Raw genomic sequence first — 20414 nt, forward strand, 5'->3', positions numbered from 1 at the left:
CCAGACCTCCCCCCACTGTCTAGCCCCTCTCCTCATTACTTCCAGCCCCAGACGCACCAGACGTCATTTTACCGATGACTTAATCTTAACTTTCTCACAGTTGAATCATCTCGCTTAACTGGAATATTTCATTGCTTTTACAACTTTTTGCATGTCAGCGGATGTCCTTTATGTTCAAAAAGAAAATATTGCATTGGCTATTTCTTCAACAAAAAGGAGAAAATCAAGAGAAATGTCAGAGAGCAGTATTTTGAAGATGTGGCAAACTGGCAACCTGCTGAAGCATATAAAAGTCCCTGTCTGCCTGTAAATGCTGATGACAAAACTGCAATTCATTTTTGTCTGGTCTGGCTCAGTTCTGATCGAAATGGTTACTGATGTGCACTGACGTGAATCAGCAGGTTCCTCCAAACAATTCAACAGAATAAACCAACTTGTGGATGATCTTGTCTGACCTTTCTCCATAATTCAATTCCAAAATACTTTTTAGATTCCAAAGGGAAATTAAGTTAATTTTTTTTTTTACCAATTTGACACTGTAAATGTCATTGCAAGGACTCTGTTTGTTATTCTACACAAATTATGTCAGTCTATCTTGGCCCAAAAACAATTACTTGAAGCCAAAGGTTGGGAAGAACATTAGAACGACATTTGGTTTAGACACAAACAAAAAAAGTCTTAGTGGAAGCTAATTGTCATTGCTTCATATGAACAGTTAAATTTAGGAAAAAGTAATTGATTTAATCTAATGTTGTTGTGTGATGTTGGGTCCTCCTGGCAGGCTAATACATACAAACTGCTTCAAAAGAAACCATTTTCTAAACTTTATGCTCACAAGCGACACTTGCAGTCACCTTAGTGGTCTGGCTGTTTTCTGTGACCTGAACTGTCCTCGCCTCATTTTTTGTTGTTGTTCCTTCCCAATATTTTAATTGTTTCATAATCCTGGCGCAAACAGTGTTTCCAGTGATAAGATTGCTTTTGTAGGTGAAGAGAAATATGTACTTTTGAAGTGAATTATGGGATTCACTCCCATTTCCTGTATTTATGATCTTTGCAGCAACTGTATTTCTCAATTGTTTTTTTTTTCTGTTGCCTACTGACCTTTAGACACGTCTGCTCATCATATTCTTTCTAAAACTATCCTTTTTATGGTCAAGAAAATAGTCTTTTATATCATTATTGTGAGAGATTTCCAAATAGTGTTTATACAAATGCATCATCCATATAATTTAGTGAAGATCCATGATTTTACCTAAACTTTTGCAAAAACAAGAGGGATACATTTTCTTCAATGAAATTATTTGTGGAATACAATATAAAAACTATTTTCTAAATGGAAAAAATACTAAAGTATAAATAAAGTATTTCTGTTGTGTGAACTAAATGTAATTATTCCATAAATAGACAAAAACAGCTGAAACCAGCTTTTGTTTTTATATTTATTAGTACCAGGCATTTATTGTGAAAAATGTCTTGAAAGAATTTAGATTTATTGTTTCAGCTATAATTTCCAATTCATGATGTTCGAAAACCCTCTAAACAGACTGTACTGTCAGAGTTATTTATACTAGTTACCCTACTGTTGTTTCCATTAGAGCATCAATAAATATGAAAAATATGAGGACTGCATGTGGAGCTTTGACTGCAGAAACATGCAGTTACCTAAAAAAATCTGAAAAGAAGTTGTAAATGCTTTTTTAGTGTTATAATAAATACCAAAACATATTGACAGAAGAATTTAACAGCCCCTAATATCTATATTGTAGTGTTTTAGTTGGTTCTTTACCATTTTAGCCAAAGTTATTATGGGCCATTATTGTCTGAAGAGCCACTTTTGGCCCTGGAGCCTCAGGTTGAAGACCCCAGGTATAAACAAAACATGAGTAATGTTCTAACACAGAAATTTCCTACACCTCATTGCCCTGTAATTTTCCTTTCAGTGATATATATTCACAAGTCAAACAAAAAAAGAGTCTTAGAAGGCAGATTTAAGTCAATGACTCATTCCTTTATCTGAAAACCACATATATTTGCCACTTTTCATCCACAGTTTTTCCAAGGTTTACACATCAAAACATATCAGACGTGAAGTGAGTTGCTTTTATCTCATCTCTCACCAACACATCATCTACACCCACGCTTTGGAGGAGTCTGCAGTGGGGCAGCAGCTTTGAAGCCACAGAGGTCAGTTCAGGGATGTATGAAACGATTCTTCGAGTCAGGGCAAGTTTCTATAAACCCAGTTATGTTGATGAAATTTTTGTGCCTTTTTAAAAACATATTTATTTCAAGTTGGTCTTGCAAAGTGGTTGTCAAACGGCTCCCGCTGCTGTAAACTCCAGTCAACTCTGAGTACTTTGTCTTTTGAGTTATTTCTAATTGAAGCAACAGTTCATGTGCTTGGAATGTTAATCAACTTTGTATTTTATCTAAGAAGGACTGTAAGGCCGGATAATGTCGTTAAAAAGATGAGATTTGATAATTATTGATTTGTTTTTGTTTGAAATGTCTGCTGTACCTTTCCTCTTTCATCCAGGTTTCACTCCACGCCGTTGTTGTTTTATTTTTAAGCAGTTTGGAGTCAAAGTGTAGGAATCTTGAAACTGCTGCTGCGTCAGCTACTCACCAAGTTGTTGCTAGGTAACCAAAGAGTGAGTGAGTTAGTTGATGGTTGGCAACTCAAGACTTTCCTCTGCCTACATCTCCCAGAATGCCGTGCAGCTCTGGATCAGAGTTCATTGAATATTCCATATTGAACGCTGAATATTCCATCAAACTTATTTATAAATTGAAATTGATCATGTCTCTATTGAAATGTTCTATTGCAGTCATTATCTAGCTCTAAATACAAAGCACAATAAGTAGCAATAATTGTAGTTGTGCTGCAGTCTGAGATACTTGCAATTGGCAAAATCTGTTCAAGTGTGTTTGAAACATCCTGTTGACAAATATGAAACGATAGATAATCAGTACAAAATGATTGAGGCCAGATCCATTTTCTGATTGAACAAGTTGAATACAAACAACCGAAACAAGCTACTGTGGATCTTTTTTGTACTTTTCCTATTGCTAATCTCTTTTTCTTTTGGTCAATTTATTCAAAGGTTTTTGGGGTGTAAAGTGGAACAGTTTATTACTGGGTGTTTGCATTGAGAAATGTAAAATGATCACTTAAAAAAAAAACTTTCATCAGATTTTTTGTACGGTAAGGAAATGTTGCTTCAAGAATACATTGTGTGACATCCACTAACAAGAGGTCACAGAGTGACTGCACATCATGGCTACAAATTTATTTGTTTACATTTCTGGAAATGGAAGTGGGAAGGGAAAGATGGCAAAGTTTGGGTATTAAATGGTAGGAATTAGCCAAGGGGCAATTTGAAACTGAAGCAGATACCATGACTAGTGTAAACAGAGCTCCGACTGACCACATTTGGTTACCCTCTCAAATAGGATTAGAATTGAGCTAATATTGACTTTGGATCAAGGACTACCTTGGCTGCTAAATCTGCTGCCATTTTTCTTTTCCTTGTCATTTTTTAAGCCTTTCCTTTTGCAACATCAACTCCAACTTTGTTATTGTTTTCTCTGGTGTCTCTTTCTTTGGGTCGTTTTCTAAATCAAACCAGTGAATGTTTGAGCTGCAGGAGCACAGCTTGTATATTTGGGTTGCCAAGCTTTTCTTCTTCCAGGTCCTTGTTGTGTGCAGACAAAGAGAGCCTTTGTCTGATGGCTGAAATTGTTTACTGTATTTTTTTGGAGGAGGTCTTGCAATGACTGTTTGTTCTTAATACATACTAGCCTTCTAATAAGCAGCTGAAATGCTCTTTATTGAACATCACAAGCATCCATTGGTAATAGGCTGGTGGTCGGGAACATTTTGTGCATTTTAATAATGCCTTAAGAGTTTCTATATTACAGCATGTGGTTTTTTCTCTTAAAAATATGTCATTTTAGTTGATAATGATGATGATGTGCGTAAAGGGCATCTGAACCTTCTGCTGCGTTGCTTGGGGAATGCCCAGAGGACGTCATGTCTACTGGGGAATGGATTTGGCCGTTGGTTGGAGTCGTCCTGACTCATGCTTTGCTGGATTAAATCTGTGTCTGCTTGTAGGGCTGGTTTGTTTTAACTCCGGCCTCCTGCGCTCACACAAATGACTCACATCACTGGTAATCTGATGAAGGGCTATCCTTTATATGGCAACCAGTATAGTGCATGACGTCAGTGCATGTGTAGTCAGCAAAGTTAAGAAAGAGGGCTTTTAAATATGGCATGTGGTTTTTAGTTTCTCTGTGTAGTGCTTTGTAAAAGAATAGTTCAAACCCACTGAACTTTTCACATTTTGACACTTCAGAGCAACAAACTTTGAGGAATTCTGGTAAGAAGTAAGAGAAAATGGTGGTTGTTGAATGGCCTTTTGCAGCAATTGCGGCTTCAGTCATAACTTTTTCCCATTAACTCAATTTCAGTCAGTCTTTTTGGAATGCATCTGATTTCCAGTTGCTTTTTAGTTTCTTTCATAGTTGGAAGATGGACCTTCAGTCCAGCCTCAGTACTGCTTTCTGTTCTGTTCATCATTGCTATCTACCACATTGCTTATGGAAACCCTCAAAAAGACTTATAGTAGTATTTTTAGCAGTTTTTGCCATGAACAACATATTCTACTTTATAGACTTAGAATTACTATTGACCGCTTGGCTTCTGACTACCGCTTTCATTGTCCAGTTTCTCAGTGTAGGTAGATGACCATGTCTTGGTAGGTTTGCAGGTGGGACATACTCTTAAAACTACCCATTAATAAAAAGCTGCATCTCCTTTCAATGAGTACATGTTTTCACATTGATGCATTTTGGTAATATGTAAAAATTGCTTTGATTTGATTGATAAAATGGTATTTGAACACACAAATATCATGCTAAAGGTTTTATATATGCAGCCCTGTAGAGTCTATTGTGGTCCTTGAGTTTGACACACGTTCTCTACATTTACTTCAGAGGTATCAGAGTAAAAGAGGTGCAGAAAACAACACTTTCCCAATTTTTATTTGTGATTTTTTTCAGAGCTACATCTAATTTTTCTTCCACTTCACTACTTTGTGTTTTATGTTATTATTCAAAATCCTAATGCGATGGATCAGGACCAAAGTTTTCAGTCATGTTGTGGCAAATTGCTCAAAAGTTCAAGAGGTGTGAATACTTCTGCAGAGAGCTGTGAGTGTGGGAAGGGCCTGAAATTCTGGATTGGGTTGGACATTAGCTCTCAGACAGCTGCAACCCCCTTCATCACCATTTCTACAACAGCTTTTCTATCCTGAGGTGAGAGCATTGGACCCCCTGATGTGGCCATTGTGGAGAGGTGTGAACCACCAGGCTGTTAAACCCCCTGCAGGAGAACCTCCAGAGGGGAAGGATTGGGTGACAATTGTTGCTGGGAGGGGTTGGAAACGTTGTCTTCCCTACGACTACAAGACATTCTGATGTTTTACAAAAGTAACAAGATGGCTTACATTTCTTACATGCCTCTTTGGAAATATGTTCGCAGCTGTGACTTGGCAGGAAGTGAGCTAATTGCTCCTTGATGAAAGATTCAGAGGGGAAAATAATAAAGATGGCTAAATTTTTTTGGTGTGAACTTGCTAAGTCATTTAACAGATTAGAGACTCCCCAACTTGCTGAGTTGTCTGAAAGTTTGAACCGTCATTTCAAATTTTGTGTGGAATTCGGCAGATTGTTCCTGCGCGACAATAAACAGCGGGGTGTGCATGCCTTAGATAGCACTGCTAGTAATTTCCAGGCCACCTGTTGCTTAACTGCATTACCCTTCAGAGAATACTGAGGAAACTAGATTTCTTTTTTGCTCTGATCCGGGTTCAGATCCTCCACACAGTGGACTGTTTATCTTTGAATCAGCTTCTTTATAAGTCCGTCTTTGGATGTAGGAAGGTCTATACGTTTTTGGACACATCTTGCCCCAGGCTTTCAAGGAAACATACAGATCTCTTTTATGTTGCTGCTGTGGCTCAAAATTCCAGTTGTGACGGTGAATGAAAAATGTGGCTGCAGTTCAGCACAGTAGATGGCCTGTAGTCAGCACACGCCATCCCAGCAGACACTGCTTCTCTCATCATCTCTGTGCTCCTGTACTTTAGTGTAGGAGTGTGTGTGTGTGTGTGAGGGGATGACCGTCCATATGGCAGAATAAAGACTCACACGGCTTCTGTCTGGCCTTGGCTCTGAGAGGAGGACACGGGACCGCTCATATGGCTCCATGCTGTCTAGAATAAGTCATCATACACTTCTTCTGTTTCTTTTGCCAGTCATTCAGCTGATTTCAGTCTGAATTAGTCATGCTCTAAATAATCAATAGCAGATATACACTGTAAAAAAAGTTTGCCAGCCAGGTAATGTAATTTCTTTAAAATAGCACAGTAATTATGTAACATTGTCGCTGTGATTTCATCACATTTCTATCATAATAAAGTTACAGTAGTCCTGTAGTAGAATTACAAAAAGTTGTCATTTTACAGTGGTTTATGAAACTGCAAGCTTTTGCTTGTTTTTAAAAGTCCAAATCTGAACTAGCAACTTAATTTACCAAACTTTCAAAAAATGTCTTATTATTCTAATTAAAAAAAAGATACATATATATTTTAAAATCGCTTTATTTTAATGGCAATTTAAATCTGACAAACTGAAGCAAAACAAAATATAGTATTTTACAACAGAAATATTTGCTTGTTACATAGTGGTCAAAGTATCGGTACCAAAGAAAAAAATACTCTGATCTAAAAACATAACTGACTCATTTACAGTCACAGTCATTTTACATTGAATCCAACGGATTAAATAATGTTGAACAGTTGAAGTGTTTACGAAAACACGAAAGCAGTTTTTTTGTCAGTAGGATAATGTTTTTTGGCATCTGAAAAATGAGCCATTTCAAAAATTAAGTCATATTCCACTTCTTTGTGGAATGTGACGCCGAGCTTGCTTGGTAAAGTCAGCCGACTTTACATACAGCGGTATGCGCTACACATTCGCTACTTGATAAGAGAAGGGTTTTGTTGTTGGTTTACCATTCAGAAACCACTTGCTGCGTCCTTGATGGTTGTGCAGGAGGATCCACTTCTGCTTTTCAAAGATGTACGATTGTATAATTGCATATCTGCTCAAGAAAGCACAGTAGGTCACCTTTAACAACTGTAATTTACAGCATTCAAATGTATTTTGTCTGGCTTTCCTGCTGTAAACCATCAACAACTTGATGGTTTCCCTCAGCTAGAACCGTAACACACTTAAAAGCTGACTTCTTGTGTATTTCCTGACTAACTGACACCTTCACAGTAACCATCTGATTCCACAAAGTTGACAGTATTTCCAAACAAATCCCATTTTAGAGCAGACATGCAGAATTTGAAGTTAAATAAGATTCAAACTCACCTGGGAATGGCACGTTCACTGACCGGAAAAGATTTTTGAGTTATTATTGGTTAAATTGTTTGCTTATTTTTATTCCAGCTGTTTCCTTTTTCAGAGGTTGCCGCAGTGAGTCATCCTCCTCCTTCTGACTGTTTTCTACTTCCTCTGTCCTCCAACTACCTCCATGTCCTCTCTAGCTGCGTCCATATATCTCCTCTTTGTCTTTTTCCTGGCAGCTGCGTCTCGAACATCTCAGTCTAACTTTATCTCCCCGTCGCTCAACCTGTGCTGACCTCATTCTTGATCCTGTCCAACCTCAGCATCTTCAGACACTCCTGTCTACATTTTCAGTGCCTCTGTCTCCAGTCCATACAAGCTGGTCTTGTAAATCTTTCCTTAAACATTTTCTGCCAATCTTTCTTCACAAATTGCTCCTGAGGCTTTTATCCATCCTGTCTGGACTCTCTTCTTCACCTCTTCATCACACTATCCCGTTTTTCTGGACAGTCGACGCTGTAAATACTTGAAGTCCTGCATCTCACAGTTCCAGCTGGCTTTGTTTCATTCACAGACATGCACTCTGTCTTACTACCGCTGACTTTCATTCCTCCAACTCTCCACGTTGTCTTCCACCTGTTCTCTCATTTTTTTCTTAATATATTGCATAAATTGCTCCAAAAAAGGTCTTGGTAGTAAATTGTGAAAAACCCAAAAGTCTGATCAATTTATTTTGATTTTGCATTTATTTTTATTAATCTGGGTGTTTTTCTTCACCAATGCACTCCTTGTGTTTCTATTGGCCTCTCAGCTTCTATTTATTTTAGGTCAGCTATACAATTTAGTATTTTGACATTTTTATGAGAAAAAATAAAATGAGGAATTTTGAATCTTAGAATATTTAATACAAATAATCTTTCAAAACATCAGCATCAAATTATTAATTGCATCTGTTTTGAAGAAACAATACTGCTGTCAACTAAACGTTTTGCTCATTAAGACAACTTTTTTTATCGTCACATAAAACATTGCTTTTGGTCTTTTTTTTGCTCTAATAATCCTTCATGCAACTCACTGAAGAGAGGATTGAAATAAAAGCCACTTTTTCAATATTTTCTGTCATTTGCCATTTTGTTTTTAGAAAAAAAGTGAAAAAATTATTGTAACTGGTCTAGCCCAGTCCAATATATTCAGGAAAAAAAGTTGGTATATTGGGAAGAGATGAATATTATGCTATCTAATATGTAGACATATAAGATGCAGAATATTTTATTTCAAAAATTAAAGGAAAAAACAAACTTTAAATTACAGAACAACAGAAAATCAAGGATTAAAAAACTTTCTCCTGTGGAACAGAACCAGTCTTTTATCTACAGTAAAAAAGAAAAATGTTTCCATCTAAAAAAAAGCCAGAAACTGCTGGTTACAGACCTGATGCCACCTCAAAGAAAGAAGTAGGAATTTGATTCATGTCATTTCTCCACTTGCTGACTCAAGAGGCTCAAGAGCAGGAACCTGGCTCGGATCAGGTCTCTGCACTTCCCTTGTTTTTTCTGATATGGAGCCACTCCATTTGTAAGATAAGTGTTGATAGCTTAGTGCAAATCCCACGAGTTGCAGTCCACATTTTATTAAGGTGATGGTGAGTTTTGAAGGCCACAAGTGCTTTCACCACCCGCCCGCTTCCTTCACATATGTGCCACAGCATTTGTTAAGCCTTGTTTATGGCTGCAGATGGTGACTCCAGCCGACACTGGAAGGCCTAACAAATGTGATTTAGATTCTTTCCCCCCTTATTTCTCCCTTAAAGCTGTTATAATAGTGTTGAAGTGACATCAGCTTTTGCAGCTGGGTGGAAGACAATTAAATGTGGAATGGAAAGGGTGTGCTGGTCTCGAATAGGAGGGTGCATGGAATTTGCCTGTTGACAACCTCAGCCTGTAACCTCATCATAAACCGTATTAGCCATGGCTGCACACAATAATGTCACATCAGCGAGTTCCAGCACTTTGCATCGGCCTTAATTTTGCAACCCCACATAAAATAGTGGTTACAGTCTGGCAATTACAGTGTGGAAAGACTTTTATTTTTTGTAGAATATCACCAGATTGCTTGACCCTTTAATGAGACAGCTAAAGTCAAGTTGTTTACACATTCCTGAGTTGCATTCAGAATTATTTACAGTAGCTTAATGAATGCTTAATTGTTAGTTGGGTGGTGGAGCTCATTCGCGGCCTCTGGGTGACAGCTGATAAAATGGATAAAGCTGCAAATTCTTTTCATCTTTAGCTGCTTTGCTACCAGAACATTGCTCGGATATCTAGACTCTCTAAAAGGGTAATTAGTTGGAGTTGGAGACTAAATTAAAATCCTTGCAAGTGAGTAAACAGAGTAGCTTATCTCCATAGTTTGTAATGCATTCCTCTAAACAGTTTGCTTTTCAAATGCATGCTGAGCTACGTCTGCCTGAATGGGCTTCTTTTGTCCAAACTTACCATCAGCACTGCAGGATCAACTCGAGTGAGTAGAGCTTGTCCCCACAGCTAATTGAATAATTTTACATGCCAATCTCAGGACCCTTTCTCCCACAAAGGAAATTATAATGCAGAATGCCAGGGTTTTATTAAATGCAAGCAACACAAAAGCCAAAGTTTAAGCTCTCAGCAAACAGAAAAGGAGAGCGTTTGAAAAAGTTAGATCCTCTCCAGATTAGGGCCCATTAAGTGCTAATTCAACCTCATTTGCAGAACTTTCAGATTGATATCAGTCTGTGTTTGTTTGTGTGTGAGAACCAGGTGGTATTTTTATTTTTTGCATCTCCATGTATGTAGCAAAGAAAATAAAATAAGCATTTGTTAACTAAAAAAACTTTCTGGTTGATGCATGATATACTTTTTGGTATTTTGATGTTTTCTCTGTTTTCCTTATCTGATTTAACATAAAATGTTTTGACTGATAATATCCAAAGTTATCCAATGTTACTATGAGTTGCATAGTTGTGCTGTTTGCTCTAGTAAGCTCCATAAAGTTGGCATGAAATAGTTTTCCGTAAATAGATTTGGGTGGTTTGTAGATGACAGGTGTAAATTTCAATAACAAAATTTAAAGATGGTTTAAAATATATTCCACTACTGCATGGTTTACAATTTCTTAATAAATAAAAAATGTGCTATACATTTGTGTTCAAATAACAGATATTTTGTAGAATGGGTGTCAAACTCAAGGGGCGGGGGCCAAATCTGGCTCGTCGCTGCTTTTTATGTGGCCCTCTAGACTGCTAATCATGTCAAAAAGTCGTTTCAGTTCTTCACAAATTTGCAAAAGTCACTCAAAATCAACAAATCTCTAAATTTCTTCAGATTTCACTGCAAATGTTCTTACTTGATGTCAAGTTATAGTCCGTGATCAATACGACAAGTAATAAAAAGTCACAGTTAACATCATATATCAGCATGAATTTCATAAATGTTCCTTACAGATGATCCTATATTGTTTGTAAAATTACAGATTTTTTGATAGCAAACAATCACAAAATCCTGGAGTAACAGCTATTTATTGATATTTTAACAGTTTAATTGGTTTTATCAATATATTCTGGCCCTTTAAATACATTCAGCCCAAACTGAAAATGAGTTTGACACCCCTGTTGTAGAAATGCAAACTGCAACTATTACATCTGCTACCTTGTTGGTGTGTCGCCACCAGTTTGCATATCTAGTATTACAATTTCCCCATTCTAATAATGACAGAGAGCATTATTAGACAATATCCCAGTGGATGTTTTTATTTGTTGTTCGTCACATAAAATAAATCCAAAAAATACACTGAAGTGTTTAGCTTTAATAAAATGTGTAATTCAGAGCTGTGCAACTCTACTGGGATACATATGTTTGGATTAGTGGTTATAAATAAAATAATTTGTTTCTTCTTTTTTTCGCTCAGTACAAAAATAGGGTTTCCTGCTTCACATGTTGCTCTGTCATTGTTCAAAACCATTAAGTTAGAAATGCTTTGAGAGTTTGGCCTCCTTGTTGGAGTATTCTTATGACCTTATACAATTGTTTTGTGATGATTTAAGTGGGATTGATAACGGTGAATTATAAGGACATGGGAATTGAACAGAGTTTTCATGCCGTTTCAATCATTGCGCCTTACAGATAAGTGTTGCCCTTGGGGAGAGGATGCTAAGTTTAGTGAAAAAGTAAACGTTTGTATACTATTGGAGGATCCAGAGCTCTTCCTGTTTTTAAGCACCCTAGACCTTGTCTGGTCCTAATGGTCCTTTCCCTCTGCTACCCACATGGAAACAACTGTAACTGTGTCTGGCACTTGTTGGGTCAAGTGTATTTGTGATGAGGTCAGGGCTGAAGTATCCACTTAAGACATATTATCTGTACTTCTTTGTTCACGTTTATCCTTGCACAAATCTTGACTGAATCCATTAACATGTCATCACTAACTTTTCTTAATCACTCTTACCTCTGAAGTCCGTCCAGGATGGTTGTTAGTCCTGGGCTCACCTCTAAGTCCCACTATTCTTCCAGTATGTTGAAGTGGATGGTTCGTCTATTCGTAAGGTAGAACTGAAAGGATACAGTCGTTTAGCATCCCAGCTGTAGAAACAAGAGTGTGACTCCACTTAGCGTGTCTGCTCTCTTGTTTTCCTATTGAATCATGCCCCCCAGGAGAATGTGTGACCATGCAAGTGTTTCTCCTTGTGCATCTGACAAAGTTCGAGGGACGTTAATGTGAGCATCACATGTGCACATGTGATAGCAACAGTTTCCATCGCATCGACCGGGTGGGATATGCAAAAACAGAGCTGCAAACTGTTAAAATGTTCTGCATGTGGGGGGGGGGACTCCAATCTGTGAGTAGTAAAATGTGCAAGCTGTTTTCAGTGCATATGCCTAACGGGGCGACTGGAAATAGACACCAGACTGTGAGCACCAGAGCTGAATAATGGCTTAACGTCACATTTATAATGGTTGGGATTTGTTAGTTTTAACGTTTAAACCAAGAAAAAGAGAAAAACTTCCAATGTGTTTCTCTCCCTCACAGTCCGAGTGTGGTTATTGGAGCCCCGAAGGCCAACACGAGCCAGACTAACGTTACCGAGGGAGGATCTGTGTTCTACTGTCCGTGGAGCATTGGCCAATCGAACTGTCACACCATTGAATTCGATCCAGAAGGTAAGATTTATGACTGCTACACATGCAAGAACCACTTTGAATGTACAGTCGTTCAGCGGGAGAGTTTTATACATGAGGATGTAATAAACTCATCTGGTTCTTCTGAGGCTATAAAATGATTCAAGTCTAACCTCAAGTTTACAAAAGGACACAATAGTTTCCCCTTTGTCAATGTGTAACAAACAAAGATGAAGTTGAAATGGAAAAGCTATGTGTGATAAAGTAAGCACACCCCTCAGCGAAGCAGCTTTTAAGACGGCAGTAACTATTTCTCTATAATTAGTTACTGCCGTTTGCTGGGAAATCCTGTCCCACTCTTTAGTTCAAAGTTTTTCAGATAATCATTCTCGCACAATTCTCTAAAGATCCCAACAAAACAATAAAATCTGGTTGTTGTCTGAGCTTTGACTGGACCACTGCAACATCTTGATTCTTATCCTTTTCCGCCATGATGTGGAGGTTTTTCTGCTGCAGTTTGCCACATATGGTCGACTCAGTTCTTGGTCTCTCAGTGGTAGATTGACACCTAGCCAAACACCTCCACTTGTAGTCCAAAGGGACATTTTTCCAGAAGTGTTGTGGTTCATTCATTTGTGAGTTTGCAAGCCGTTAAAATGGCATACTTGTTTTTTTGTCCGAGGGCAAGCTTTTCCATGTGGAGTGCCGATGCACCAATTAGAGCCCTGACCAGCTTTGGACGTACCAATCTTTGTATGTTCCAACTTTCCTTTCAAGAGTGACAAATAAAAGCAAAAACATGCACACTTTGTAGTTTCAATGCCCCATTTTCAGTGTAGTTCGTGTGGGCTCAAGAGACTTGGCTTAAATGTGAAATTTCTGGAAAGCTGCCCAAACTTCCTAATCCAAAACAATTTTTCTCATACAGATTTTGAGTTGTTAAAAGGATAAAGTGAAAAATATTTGCTACAATACATTCAGATTTATGCTTTGCTTCCATTTACTTGAGGTTAGATAAAAATAGTCTCCAGATCATTGTTCTTGTTTCCTGGTATACAAAACCCTTGGTTGTAGTATTTGAGAAGTTTAATTGTTAAGAAATATATTTTTAAATTGCATAGAAATTTTACTTTTTTGGAAAATAAACTCTGGAGAATATTTGAACTTTTCTGACATTTCTTTCCACTCCTTTGGTCATCAGATCATTTCCTCTGAATGTGAATCTTTCACTCCACTAAACTTTGTTGTCTTTATTTGCTCCTAATGTCTAATTGTCTTGTGTTTATGGTGTTTGCAAACACTACAATAGGGTGTTGAAAAGTCTTTTCTGTCCAGTGCTTCCTCCTTCCCTCAGGTCATGTTTGTGTCGTCTTGCGCGATGATTTAAGCTGAGATAAGCAACCAGTAAACAAATAGAACAAAGAAAGAAACATCCTGTTTGTAAGACAGGTGAAGCTGGCAGACATCACAAACGAGGTTCCTGTTCAGTCAAATTTAGGTTAAGTGGTTGGGCACAACCAGGAGGTTGTTGAATGACTGGATTCATGTTTCACTTTGTTGACAGAGTCTCCATCAGCCCCTTTTTGCACAACTTAGCAAAACAAAGAAAGTATGAAACCCCTAAAATGGCAGCTGCTGCATCAAACTCAGGCTGTTTTCTTAGAAATATCATACACTTGGTATTATAGTTAGTAAAATTCCTCTGTTTCATAAGCTGAAAAAAAATATTTTACTGAATGCTCCAGGACTTTTCCAGTGTTCCTTGCATGTGCATCCATGGGTGCTGGCCAAAGACCACAGGGAGTGATGTCATAGCAGGGGGGGCCTCGGAGTCGAGGTCGGCCCCCTGGGCAGTCGGAGTGTCCTTCATATTTTCAAAGGACTTTGAAGGAGCAGATTACACTCCCAGAGCCAGCTCTAACATCTGGATCATTGCATGAACTGTCGTACAGCGTTCAGTACATGGATATCTGCATGGAAATGTGTCTATGACAAACAGCTGTTGCACTTATGACATCCTCTGTTGCTACTCATTCATCACAGCTTTCACTGCACAGTCTTTGTTAGCAATGGCTGTGAACATTGAGCAATTTTGTGGCCAGTAATTTTTTTTATTTTTTATTCCCAGTTTTTGTAAAGCTTTGGCTTTCCAATTCCACATTTTGCCAGTTCTGGGTTCTATTTAAAGTAAAAGGAAACAGGAACATATTAAAAACATATTTTAGGATTTCTGCCATGAAGCGGCAAGCGTTTGAAAACAGGCAAAAATACAAAATAATTGTGAGTTTCATCTTGTGTGCAAATAGCCTGGTTATCGAGGTTAGCATTGCTAAAACAGAAGTCTTATAGAGTTTGAACTCTTGCCTTCACCCTGGGATTCCCAAAAGGCTGCAGATATTTCCAAATCTAGCATGTTTAATGATGCTTAAAAGAACAAAGGAGAATAACTTTGTTGTTTTCCTGTTATTTGGTTGAAATCTTGCTCTCTCTCACTCTCTCACAGCTTGAATTAACCACAGCTATGTCTTGGCATGTACTGACATATAAGTTATGTGCTTCCTCTGACTTACAATCTGACCTCACTGACATTAAAAAGAGCTGACTTTGAATTTTTCTCCCAAGGTATCGACGTCCTTATTGAAGTGTGACGTTTTCACTTACATGTGTTGAGTTCACTCATGCAAAAACACAAGAGCTTAACATATATTTTTTATCTGCTTTCTAGTTCAGATATCTTAGTTCACTTGAAAATGCGGCAAAACTAACTTTCAAATAACTTTTTAGCAAGATATAGAGGCTTATTTCAAGTAAATAATTTCTTAATATTGATTTAAAACAAGCTCCTATATCTTGCTAAAAAGTTACTTGAAAGTTAGTTTTGTCTTATTTAAAGTGAACTAATATATTTGAATTAGAAAGAAGATGAAAATACTTGGTGAGATTTTGTGTTTTTGCAGTGTAAGAAAAAAATTTGACCCAGTAAGCTGATAATCGACCCATTTCCTGATGCATTTCTGCATTTAGTTTTAAAATTTGTCTCTCTTTCTCTGTCCTGTATCTTTAAAAAAATATTGCTGGAGGTTCTTGTCTACCTTAGTGTGTTTGAGCTCTGACCTACAGGCCACAGAGCCTCTTAATTTGCCCAACTAATTGGGTCAAAGTGGTCCAAAGCTCCCACCCATTCACTTCCTCTTCCATGGAGATAAGTGCCTGTCCGATGAATCTGTGAGAAGAGGGGACTGAGGGCAGAAGAGAGGTTGTCAGAGGGTAAATGCAGGGTTGGAGGGAGGGGATGGAGGGAGAAACCAGAGCCCTCTTGCTCTGCTCCGTCCACCTCCCCTTCTCTTAGTACTCCCACAGGGCCAGCTGATGTGTTGAGTGAATTTGACCATTTGTCTTCAACCTTACTGACAAACACAGAAATACACACCCTTACAACGAGAGGCTGCAGCTCCCCTAATGGCTCTATCCACTCACAAACAGCTCAAAGTGGAGTATGAATGTATAGACGCGCTCCAGACCCCCCTGAGTCCTGCGCCGGTCCTGGGAGAGACTGTGCCTGGCACCATGTCACATCAGCACTCTACATTAACCAGCCTCACATAAACAATGAAGGAGATGTTCTGATTAGATGACAATGGTTTGTGTCCAGGCTTAGGTCGCTCTGAGGATATTATACTGAGATAAGTTTGTGTAAAACCAACAGAGAGCCAACAATTAGTACTACAGCTGCTTAAAAAATGATAAAAGTTAAACATTGCTACAGCCTTTAGTTTACAGATAATTGCAGTTGAGGTTTCTTAAAGCTGGAAATATTTCCAAAGAGCCGAATTTGACTGACTTGTAAGTGAAGGAACAGTGGAGTTGCCTTATCAGCCACCTGCCTGGCAGTGCAGAGCAGCAGGTGAGGGAAAGCTGCATAACACCTGATAGACTCGGCTTGATTGGGGAAAAGTGCAACATTTGCTATATTTTCAGCTGGTGCATGGTTCGCTTTCACGCTGCACCGTCAAATGATTCAAACATTTGAAAAGCCTGTTCCCCTCCTCACCTGTGGTGGCGCTGTGCCAAGACCCTGAACGCAACTTCCTTCTTTGCAAAATGTAAACAAAATTGGAGCAGCGTTGGATTGTAGGATTTCTCTTTTGTCTTTGCATTTTACCTGACTTCAATTTAAAGGGTTTCAAAGTGTAGAAATGGTACAGTAGAAAATGTTTGCAGTTTTGAAACCATAAATATTTAAAAACTTGGTCCTCATTCAGTCAGCTGATTGGCAGTGCTCAGCAATCAGCTCTTCTCTGAATCTCCTTCATTATTCTCTCGGAGGGACTCATATGATTCTTGCCAGCTGTCTTCGGTTCAACCACAGAACAAGCACATTGATTTGTTAGTCGTTAAAATGACACTGACTGAGGTTGCCATGTGAGAGCTTCACTGACCTTCGTTTTTTCCCGTTGTGGGTAAAGAAGCTCTGGACTCTGAGGCTTGGGCTGGCTGCCATCAGTCCATGAAGGAGGAAAACCCGGAGATTACACAGAAAAATGTATCCTGGTTATTAAAAAGCATTTATTTTATTATTAATTTGATCAAGGCAACAGAAGCACAGCCTGTAAGCAATTTCTGTGTAGACATTGAGACTTGGGTGAGAGGGTGTAAGAAAAATGGAAAGGGAAACGGAGACATCGCTGAAAATGAAAACAAATAGCAGCAGAGTGAAGTGTGTCTGAACAGAGATGAATGGTAAGTTGCTTCTAGGAAGCCAGGCCAGAGTGTGTATGTTTTCTTTGGACATCAGACTCAAGGCTGTTTCCACCAAGAGATGGAGCAGACCTTCATCTTCAGCTCTAGGCTGCCTCTTTGGCTGAAAGGAAAGATTAAACGCAGACATGCATAGACCGTTCTCTCATCACATCCACATTCCCACTAGACTCTGCTGTGCTCTTCTGCAGATGTGTGATTGATTGTACACTGGTATGAGCCATGTGGAGGTTTTTAGTCCTCCTTTCCTAATCAGTTTGTTTGCATTTTCAGCTTTATTGCTGCCCAGACGTAGCATCTGTGTTCAAATGAAGCCGTGGTTAAACCCGACTCCTGAGACCATCTGTCATATCACCTGCTGCTGTCAAAGCGGGAGACGGGATCAGTCTTGCTGGCCAGGTGGCCAAACAGAGCAGAGGGTCAGCAGGGTCATGACAGGCCGGTCCAATCTGGACCTGATCTCGCTCCTGAGCCGTGACATTTTGGCAGACGTCACCTTTTCTAATCCTTGTACAGTTGGGCTAATCTTTGCATGGAAAAAAATGTAGCTGGAATCAAGCTTCCAGCTGTCTGCCAATTGCGCAGATGTTTTCAGGAGTTTCTGCGAGGAAGGGATAATTAGGATAGGTCCAGTCGAATGAATGCATGTTTTATCAACCGGCTGTAACTCAGAGTCTTTTTCTTTACGTCCGTTTCCCCAGGAGATCGCAGTACCCGGATCAATGACACACTTCTCCAGGTTGATTTCAAGTCCCACCAGTGGTTCGGCGCCACAGTGCGTTCTCACGGTGACACGATTTTGGTAAGGTGATCCCCCTTTTTGTGAAGTATTAATGGCTTTGATTTTGCTCCACACTGGTTATTATTAAAATTAATATCGACTTCCCTGTTTTTCCTAAATTGTTGTTCCCCATTCAGTTTGAAGAAACTTTTAAAAATGCATGAAATATAATTAAATTCAGTAGCAAATCAAACCAAATAAGAGTACAATTATTTTCGGGGGGTGATTTAAGATAATAACCTTGATGAGTTTTTAATATTTTTTTCACTTATTATGACCTTGTTAAACCCTTTTCTTGCAGCAACACAACTGGTTGCATTGAAATGGTTTCAAACTAACCTTTCACACAGACTCTAAATGAATTCACATTATTTTATTCTCCCGTGTGGCATCAAGGGTTACCTTCCTCTGTGTAATACCGTTTATCATCGCGTCTAACAACCAGCCATGTGCCTGTATCTGTGATCCAGGCTTGCGCTCCTCTTTACTACTGGCGGACTGAAAAGGATGAACCCCATTCTGATGCCACAGGAACCTGCTACCTCTCAGTTCAGAACTTCACCAAATTTGTGGAGTATGCTCCCTGTCGGACAGGTAACCGTCACTTCACTTTTAATCCATCATTGGAATTTGCTCATTTTAGATTTGGGGGAATGTATTTATAATTTTTGTGGAATATTATGTGAAACAGGACACTTGTGCAAAATGAAAATAAAATTTTTTCCTTCCTTGTTGTAGAACTTAGTGATCGGGGAGGACAAGGTTACTGTCAGGGAGGATTCAGTGCTGACTTTACAAAGGTAATAGCTATATTAGTTTTAACATCTCTTCTCGTTTCTGCTTTGCTCTCTCATGTAACACATACTGTCTTTTCAGGATGGCAGAGTGGTTCTGGGAGGACCTGGCAGCTACTACTGGCAGGGTATGCAGACATAACATCACCTATGTTGTACAGTCATCAAGAAAAATTAGTTTCTTCATAGTTTTCCTCGTCTCTCCACCTTTAGGCCAGGTGATCTCTGCAGCTAAGAAAGACATCATCAAAGCCTACTATCCAGGCTATTTTATGCAGGCAGTAGAGGGTCAAGTTCAGACCAAACAGATTCAGGCTTCACATGATGACAGCTACCAAGGTAGGTGGTGTTCAATACGTTTTGGTTTAACATTAATTTCTGCTGTAAAAGTTCACCCTGTTGTCTGTCTTGTATGTTTTCCAGGTTACTCTGTTGCTGTTGGGGAGTTTAGTGGCGATCAGGTGGAAGGTGCATCAAGCTAACACACATTCCTGGGTTTTTGTGGGGTTTCATATTAAATTAACAATGCAAATATGGTACAATAATATTTTATGAATGTGATTGCTCATTCAGCAATCACTCAGCTGAATGAGTATTGTACATGTGCAGTTATTTTCTCTGCTTATTGTTACTTTGCTTTTTTTTCTGAATAATCTTTGTTTTTTCCCTTGTAGATTTTGTTACTGGTATTCCAAAGGGGCAACTTCTTTATGGTTTGGTAAGAAAACAAAAACATACTTTATTGAAATTTTTGAAGTGATAGCACGTCAGGGGTGAAGAATTGGGGAAAAGTAAAATACTTAAACACACATTGCTTCTAAAGCAAATTCCAGGAACAGAATTTGACCCAGTAAAAATGTTCGCCATATGTGTTTTCTGTGTTGCAGGTGTCCATTTTGAACGGTTCAGATCTGACCACCTTGGGAAACTTCACTGGTGAGCAGGTAAGGTGAAAAAGTTTAATTATTTCAGAAAAAAATAATTTCTTTAACCAAATCTGATTTACAATACTTTGTAGAAGTGATGTAGTGATTACAATGCTATGAAATGTTAAAGATTTAGACAAATCACCAACTAAGTTTGGGAATAAAATGGCTTTGACCTTCTTAAACAGACATAATTCAGCTGAGTAAATGGGTCCGATGTGAACTTTCATTCACTGTAAAGACCCAGTCTGACTTTATGTTGTTTTTGGGCTCAGAATTACAGCATACAGTAGTAAAACTGAGCAGGAAAGACTCCCATAAACTCTCAACCTGTAAAATCCATCAAGCTTTTGCATTTTCTTTAGGTCTTCTTTTGTTAAACTAGTGGAAAAAACAGGTCTGGAGCTTGTAGTGTGCATTTTGGACACTTTTTGTTACATTAGGTTTTGAGATTTACTCCGGTTCAACCCTTTTCTTCTTCATAGATGGGCTCATACTTTGGCTATGCACTGGCAACGACCGACATCAACAGTGATGGGTGAGTAAACCAGTCTCGACTGGAAACTTCAGTGATTCTTTAATG

General features: G+C 38.6%; 1 protein-coding gene across 1 annotated transcript in view; it reads left to right on the forward strand.

Annotated features, from left to right (window-relative positions):
• Nucleotides 1–20414, forward strand: part of itga5 (integrin, alpha 5 (fibronectin receptor, alpha polypeptide)) — a 44613-nt gene that overhangs the window by 1529 nt on the left and 22670 nt on the right. The window contains exons 2-11 of the mRNA XM_055056687.1: nucleotides 12484–12614; nucleotides 18032–18132; nucleotides 18582–18705; nucleotides 18850–18911; nucleotides 18988–19033; nucleotides 19119–19244; nucleotides 19329–19373; nucleotides 19580–19623; nucleotides 19793–19849; nucleotides 20317–20369. Of these exons, the coding sequence (XP_054912662.1) occupies nucleotides 12484–12614; nucleotides 18032–18132; nucleotides 18582–18705; nucleotides 18850–18911; nucleotides 18988–19033; nucleotides 19119–19244; nucleotides 19329–19373; nucleotides 19580–19623; nucleotides 19793–19849; nucleotides 20317–20369 (789 nt within the window). The remainder of the gene's footprint in view (nucleotides 1–12483; nucleotides 12615–18031; nucleotides 18133–18581; nucleotides 18706–18849; nucleotides 18912–18987; nucleotides 19034–19118; nucleotides 19245–19328; nucleotides 19374–19579; nucleotides 19624–19792; nucleotides 19850–20316; nucleotides 20370–20414) is intronic.

This window comes from Poeciliopsis prolifica, unplaced genomic scaffold (assembly GCF_027474105.1).
Source record: "Poeciliopsis prolifica strain line A6 unplaced genomic scaffold, Auburn_PproV2 SCAFFOLD046, whole genome shotgun sequence".
Lineage (NCBI taxonomy): Eukaryota > Metazoa > Chordata > Actinopteri > Cyprinodontiformes > Poeciliidae > Poeciliopsis > Poeciliopsis prolifica.